The 7,640-nt window shown below is 54.9% G+C and overlaps 1 protein-coding gene across 2 annotated transcripts in view; it reads right to left on the minus strand.

Annotated features, from left to right (window-relative positions):
- Positions 1–5,708, minus strand: part of TUBGCP5 (tubulin gamma complex associated protein 5) — a 48,012-nt gene extending 42,304 nt beyond the window's left edge. The window contains exons 1-3 of one of the 2 annotated variants that reach the window (XM_039491202.1): positions 5,362–5,708; positions 901–954; positions 708–816 (exon numbers count right to left, since the gene is read on the minus strand). In XM_039491202.1, coding sequence (XP_039347136.1) covers positions 708–816; positions 901–954; positions 5,362–5,522 — 324 coding nt within the window. In that variant the 5' untranslated portion in view covers positions 5,523–5,708. Of the gene's footprint in view, positions 1–707; positions 817–900; positions 955–1,086; positions 1,158–5,361 lie in introns of those variants that run through there. The other variant, XM_039491212.1, reaches the window with a different exon arrangement.
- Positions 5,709–7,640: the final 1,932 nt, after the last annotated feature.

Here is a 7,640-nt window from a genome sequence, read left to right on the forward strand (position 1 = left end):
TACCCAGCAGCTTTCAGTCTTCAAAGGTCAACTAGAACAGGTTCAGAACAACCACACTGGAACCAAAGTGACATGGTCCAAGAGAGAGCACAGAGTTTTAATCCATCAGAAGCCTTAAACGCAACAGTTTTCCAACTGAAAACTATGAAATCCTATTTTCTTAAGATGACCAGCTAGATTCCCCCCGTCCTATCAAAAATGTTAATGCAACACAGAATGTGGAGCTCTATGCCTCTTATCTGCAATGTTAATGATATAATTTAAGCCATGAAAAGTGAACCCAGAGACCAGGGTGATGGATGCCCAATAAATACATATTTTAATAATAGGGAGATGGTAGGTTATAATTTAAAAAATCAGCTCACAGAGTAGCAATCATGTAGCTTAGGCCTTGGCTACACTGGCGCTTTACAGCGCTGCAACTTTCTCGCTCAGGGGTGTGAAAAAACACCCCCCTGAGCGCAGCAAGTTACAGCGCTGTAAAGCACCAGTGTAAACACTGCCCCAGCACTGGCGCTGTGACCACACACACACTTCAAAGCGCTGCCGCGAGAGTGCTCCCGCAACAGCGCTGTGCGGCTGCAAGTGTAGCGATACCCTTTGTAGTAATGTAACTCATTTGTATTTTCTGGTCTAAAACTGTTACAAAGTGACCAGCATCAGGATAAATGCAAAGAAATTAGAACAAAGAAGAAAATGTTACACACCTTTGTTTCTTCAGTGCTCGGAAGTGGTGAGTTCAGAAACTTTTCTATTAGTCTTTTCCAGCTTGCGGCTTTACTGAGGTCTGAATGAACAATCAGCTTTTCATAAATTCTGATTTAAAAATAAATAAATCTTATCAATGAATGCTTCAAATTAACAGACTTAATCAACATAGTAAAAATAAGACAAACTTACCCCTCTATTGTCCTCTCTACTTTGTGACTGCTTACATCAAGAAACCGATGAAATCTAGATGAGAAATTAAAACAGAATACAGTTTTTGCATTATGCAAGGAAATGTTTGGGATCAGCAGGGATCGGCAACCTTTGGTATGCAGCCCATCAGGGAAATCCACTGGCGGGTCGGGACAGTTTGTTTACCTGCAGCAACACCAGCAACAGTCAGGAGGCTGGAGAAAAGGTTGAGTAGCACCCATCCGTACTATTCACATTACACATGCTAAACAGAAGGCTCTGAGGTGGGCAGGGAGCAAGAGAAAGCAGAGATCCACAAACATAATCCAGGAACAGTATCCTATTAAGAATACCAGCACCCTTCCCAGCAGCTGGTGATGGGTTGGGCTTCTTACCAGGGGCATTGTACCTAAACCATGTTGATGCACCCCGCTGCCACATTTATTTTTGCCTCAGACTAGTAGATGTTTGATAACTATTTGAAGAGACATATTATTTGAGCAGATAAAGAAGTACTGTGCTTGCAATCTGGATCTGCAATGCACGGCTAATGCTTACTTACAAATATTAGATTTACACAAACAATAAGAAGCCTCACTTGTAAACATCTACACTACACAGCAGTTGCTACATGACAAACATTTTAGCAGGTATCATCTCATTTGAGGTCATATTTAATAATGGTAACTGTTAACTTTTAAATAAGCCCGTTAAATTGTTTCTCACATCATTACCACCAAAGACACTATCACAAGAACTGCCTATCAGTTTGATAATGAACATATTGTAAGAAGTTCATATGTAAGATAAAAAGTTAACTCAGGGGTGGCCAATCTGAGCTTGAGAAGGAGCCAGAATTTACCAATGTACATTGCCAAAGAGAGACAGTAATACGTCAGCAGCCCCCCATCGGCTCACCCCACTCCCAGCCCCTCCCACCCACCGATCAGCACCTCTCTCTCCCTCCCCACACCTCACAATCTGCTGTTTTGTGGCATGCAGGAGGCTCTGGGGGGAGAAGAGCGAGGGCACAGCAGGCTCAGGGGAGGGGGCAGAAAGGGGTGGAGTGGTGGCAGAGCCACGGGTTGAGCAGTGAGCACCCCCCGGCACATTGGAAAATTGGCACCTGTAGCTCCAGCCCCGGAGTCGGTGCCTATACAAGGAGCCGCATATTAACTTCTGAAGAGCCGCATGTGGCTCCAGAGCCACAGGTTGGCCACCCCTGAGTTAACTTCAGTACACTCCCAAAAAAGCTGAACGAATTGTAGGTTTCAATCCATAGCTATGTATGATTACTATGGTTTTCATCCTTAAAACACATATCTACTTCATTAGACAGATAGTAGACTCATACTAATGTTCCTAGTAATGCTGAAATTTTATTTTTTTTAGAAGTCTACTCCTCACTGATGTTTATAGGATCTTTTCAACAAGGGAGAAACTGAGCTGCTCCAAATTCTACAAGGACATAGACGTGCTTAATTTTATGCACTGTATGTACTCCCAGTGACTTCAAATGGAGCTACTCAGAGTGCATTAAGTTACGCACATGCATAAATCTTTGCAGAATCAAGGACTAGTTGACAATGCAGGGGAAAAGAGTGAAATTGACTACATAAAAGTGCTGTCAATTGGGGGTGGGGGAAATCCCTGTTAAGATTACAATAATTTGAAGAGGTTACATGCCATTTGTAACAATTTGTAAAACACTTCAGATGGAAAAGTTGACTATGCCTTTATAATTTTTTTAAATTACAGATTAATAAAGATTATGTTGAACTCATTTCACATGCATTAAGGTCAAAAGCATGTCTGTCTTTTGGAGAGAAATGTACACTTATTGAGGCAGATCTTGACTGCTCATTTTTGTGACATTGCTCAATTTGAAATATTTGCTCATTTCACTAGCTGTTTTCTTCCCTAACGTGATGCCTTGAACATCATGTTGAGAGTTCTCTCCGAAGTCACTAAAAAGCAGTTTATTTTATGCCAACAGACTAATATTGTAACACAGCAGACAGCAAGAGATTTATAGCTGCCAGGACGGCAGCCACTGCTCCTCTGATAAGCACCTGTAACTAAGTCCCTGATGGTAATGCTGAGCCCGGATCTTTTTTAATGGAGAAAACGCTGATGTTCTCACTGGCGTGTGCCATGTTGCAACAGACAGCTGTTACTTATTGAGCTGTCAGGAGGGCCACGGTGTCACAGGAACATGTGTGCGTGTGTGTGTGTAAGGCTGCAGCTCAGATGGGCCTGGCCAGGGTGTGTGAGAGTGTGGGTGTGTGCAGCGCAGACAGGCCTGGCTTGGGGGTGGGGTGTAGCTCAGACAGGCCTGGCCTGTGGGGGGTGTGAGTGTGCAGCTCAGACAGGCCTGGCCAGGGGGTGTGGGTGTGTGCAGCTCAGACAGGCCTGGCCAGGGGGTGTGTGAGAGTGTGAGTGTGTGGAGCTCAGACAGGCCTGGCCAGGGGGTGTGTGAGAGTGTGGAACTCAGACAGGCCTGGCCAGGGGGTGTGTGGGTGTGTGTGTGCAGCTCAGACAGGCCTGGCCAGGGGGTGTGTGGGTGTGTGTGTGCAGCTCAGACAGGCCTGGCCAGGGTGTGTGTGGGTGTGTGTGTGCAGCTCAGACAGGCCTGGCCAGGGTGTGTGTGGGTGTGTGCACGCAGCTCAGACAGGCCTGGCCAGGGGGTGTGTGTGTGTGCACGCAGCTCAGACAGGCCTGGCCAGGGGGTGTGTGTGTGTGCACGCAGCTCAGACAGGCCTGGCCAGGGGGTGTGTGTGTGTGCACGCAGCTCAGACAGGCCTGGCCAGGGGGTGGGTGGGTGTGCTCGCAGCTCAGACAGGCCTGGCCAGGGGTGGGTGGTGTGCACGCAGCTCAGACTGGCCTGGCCAGGGGGTGGGTGGGTGTGCACGCAGCTCAGACAGGCCTGGCCAGGGGGTGGGTGGGTGTGTGCAGCTCAGACAGGCCTGGCCAGGGGGTGGGTGGGTGTGTGCAGCTCAGACTGGCGTGGCGAGGGGTGGGGGGGTGTGTGCAGCTCAGACAGGCCTGGCCAGGGGTGGTGGGTGTGCAGCTCAGACAGGCCTGGCCTGGGGGTGGGTGGGTGCAGCTCAGACAGGCCTGGCCAGGGGGTGGGTGGGTGTGTGCAGCTCAGACCGGCCTGGCCAGGGGGTGGGTGGGTGTGCAGCTCAGACAGGCCTGGCCAGGGGTGTGTGTGGTGTGGTGTGCACGCAGCTCAGACAGGCCTGGCCAGGGGTGGGTGTGCACGCAGCTCAGACAGGCCTGGCCAGGGGGTGGGTGGGTGTGCAGCTCAGACAGGCCTGGCCAGGGGTGGGTGGGTGTGTGCAGCTCAGACAGGCCGGGCCCGGGGGTGGGTGGGTGTGTGCAGCTCAGACAGGCCTGGTCAGGGGGTGGGTGGGTGTGTGCAGCTCAGACAGGCCTGGCCAGGGGGTGGGTGGGTGCAGCTCAGACAGGCCTGGCCAGGGGGTGGGTGGGTGTGTGCAGCTCAGACAGGCCTGGCCAGAGGGTGGGTGGGTGTGTGCAGCTCAGACAGGCCTGGCCAGGGGGTGGGTGGGTGGGTGCAGCTCAGACAGGCCTGGCCAGGGTGGGTGGGTGCAGCTCAGACAGGCCTGGCCAGGGGGTGTGTGTGGGTGGGTGCAGCACAGACAGGCCTGGCCGGGGGGTGGGGGGGTGCAGCTCAGACAGGCCTGGCCGGGGGGTGGGGTGTGCAGCTCAGACAGGCCTGGCCGGGGTGGGTGTGTGCAGCTCAGACAGGCCTGGCCAGGGGGTGTGTGTGGGTGGGTGCAGCTCAGACAGGCCTGGCCTGGGGGTGTGGGTGCAGCTCAGACAGGCCTGGCCAGGGGGTGTGTGTGGGTGGGTGCAGCTCAGACAGGCCTGGCCTGGGGGTGTGGGTGGGTGGGTGCAGCTCAGACAGGCCTGGCCTGGGGGTGTGGGTGGGTGGGTGCAGCTCAGACAGGCCTGGCCAGAGGGTGGGTGGGTGTGTGCAGCTCAGACAGGCCTGGCCAGAGGGTGGGTGTGTGTGCAGCTCAGACAGGCCTGGCCGGGGTGGGTGCAGCACAGACAGGCCTGGCCGGGGGTGGGTGCAGCTCAGACAGGCCTGGCCGGGGGTGGGGTGCAGCTCAGACAGGCCTGGCCGGGGGTGGGGGTGCAGCTCAGACAGGCCTGGCCGGGAGACAGGCCTGGCCGGGGGGTGGGGGTGTGCAGCTCAGACAGGCCTGGCCGGGGGGTGGGGGGTGGGGGGGTGCAGCTCAGACCGGCCTGGCACGTGCCAGTGTGTGAAGGCGGCAGCGCAGGCGCGTTGGACCCGCCCCCACCTCCCCGGACTGCCGCAGCCCGAGTGACCCGGTGCCGGAGCCAGCAGCCAGGCCAGGCCCCGGGCGCGGCGCACTGAGGGAAGCCGCCCAGCCCCGGGGGCAGCGAGACCCGGAGCGCGCGGCCCCTGACCTGAAGTTGGACCAGGCGAAGATCAGCGCCGTCTGGAAGCGGCCGCCGGGCTCCTCCCCGCCCTGCGCCTCGCGGAGGCCGGTCAGGCGCCGGATCAGCGCCCGGACGTCGCGGTCCTGCTGCTGCTCGAGGGGGCTCCAGCGCGCGGGCTGAGCGGCCATTGCCCGAGAGCGCGCGCGGGGGGGGGGGAGAGGCGGCGGCGCGCCTCAACCGCTGCCCTTTGTTTGTGTCACCGCCGCGCCGTCCCGCAGCACGTCTCGCGACACTTTCCCTCCTAGTCTCACGAGATTCCCCACAGTAGTAAAACCCGCCTGTTTCTAAAGGAAGGGCTGCGGCGCTGGAGTTGTGCGCATGCGCGCGTTGGAAGTGTTCTAGAAGTAGAAAGTAGCGCGCGCTGGTGGGTGGGGTTAAATATCATGTGACTCCGTAGCGAGCCTTGATTGGCCACAGTGCTGGGCTGAGGGGCGTGGGGACAGAGAGAGCAGGTCTGGGAGAGGCAGCTCCTGGCTCCATTGCAAGTGCTCAGTGTGTGACCCTGAGCGTGTTTCTCAGCCTGCCTCTGTCTCCCCAGCCACCTTTCCAAGGGGGCAGTGACAGGGAGCTGGCCTTGAGCCTCTCTGGTGGAAGGAGCTGGGTTGGATCAGGTCAAAGTATTGTTATTGTGAATGACAAACATAAATAGGAGCTGGGTGGCAGCCTGCTCCGTTTTGTATATAGCAAATGGCCTGTATTTCAAGCTTCTGTTTGCTTGTAAGGCCCCAATCCTACAATGCATTGTATGTGGGCTGGCCCCTGTGCTGGAATGGTGCACCATTGACTTCAACAGGCTCCATGCAGCCCAGGGCTCAGCCTATGCACAACACATTGCAGGACTGGGGCCTATGCATTTTGGGGCAGCGCTATCTCTGTTTACGGATTGGATGGACCCAAGCATATGATATGTTTTAAAATAACACCAAGTAATAAGTATAAACTGCTGTGAGGAAAAGTGAAAGGTAAAAAACATCTATGAGCTTTTACAAGCACTACTAACATGTTTTAAGTTTCCTGGGGGGTTGTTTTATTTTTTTGCAGAAGCAAGAAAAGTGGTAAAAGACTAAGGAATCTCTGTTTACACAGTTCCTTTGCACACATCTTGAGTTTAAATTTAGGCCTTAACCTTAGTGCAGTGGTCCCCTCCCCAAACTTGTCCACGCCCGCCCAGAGCCAGGGCTGGGAGCTGGGCCATGGTTTGGTGGGAAATGCAGGCATGGTAAGAGGACCAAGAGTGGGGCCACAGCTGGGAGCAGAGACCCAGGCATGGGATCAGCAGCCAGGGGCCTGGCCAGGGTCTGAGGACAGCAGCTGGGGTGTGGGGTTGGTAGCTGGGGCTCTGGGCAGACCTGGGTGGTGCTCCCTCCCTGCCTCCCCATCAGGGCTGGACCAGGTCCCATCCATGTCCCCCCACTGAATGTTCCTCTGTGCCCCCCTAGGGGGTATGCCCTACAGTTTGGGGACCTCTGCCTTAGTGTGATGGGGTCCACTCACCGCTGGTGGCACCTTCTCCTGGCCATCCTGAGGATTATCTCTGTCAGGTGTTGCACCCTCCTCTGGCCGTGTCCTCTCCCATCCTGTCTTGCCCTGCAGCCCCTCTCACTCCAGGAACTGCAGCCTCCTCTTTGTGACTCAGGCCTCCGGCCAGGTCACCATGCATGTTCCCCTTCCAGGGGTGGGGAAACGAAGTCTTTCAAGGACAAACTGTCCCACCCAGTCTGCTGTCCTCTGCCTGGCCTGTGTCACAGCCCCTGTGGCTCATTGAGGAACCTGGGTCTGCCCTCCGGGTTCCAGGTCAGGGGCCCTCTGGTCAGCAGCTAAAGTCTGCACTGTCCAATCTTGCTGCTTTTCCCCTGAGCCTTTTTATACCTTCCTGGTTTCCCCCTCTCTGGGTTCACAGCCTCCCAACTCCCTCCTCTCAGGTAGTAACCATGGACTACCCTCTCAGAGGTTCTCAAACTGGGGAGCATGAGAAACTTTAGGGAAAAAAAACTGTGCACATTCAGAACTGGGCTGCTGGAGAGCAGCAGCTGCTGGCTGGTGCCCAGCTCTGAAGGCAGCACCATTGCCAGCAGCAGCAGCATAGAAGTAAGCGTGGCAATACCATACTATGCCACCCTTACTTCTGCACTGCTGCTGGCGGCTACACTGCCTTCAGAGCTGGGTACCTGGCCAGCAGCTGCTACTCTCTGTTCTGCCTTCAGAGCTGGGCAGGCAGAGAGCACAGATACAAAGAAGGGGGGTAT

Source organism: Mauremys reevesii, linkage group 1 (assembly GCF_016161935.1).
Source record: "Mauremys reevesii isolate NIE-2019 linkage group 1, ASM1616193v1, whole genome shotgun sequence".
NCBI classification, from domain to species: Eukaryota; Metazoa; Chordata; order Testudines; family Geoemydidae; genus Mauremys; species Mauremys reevesii.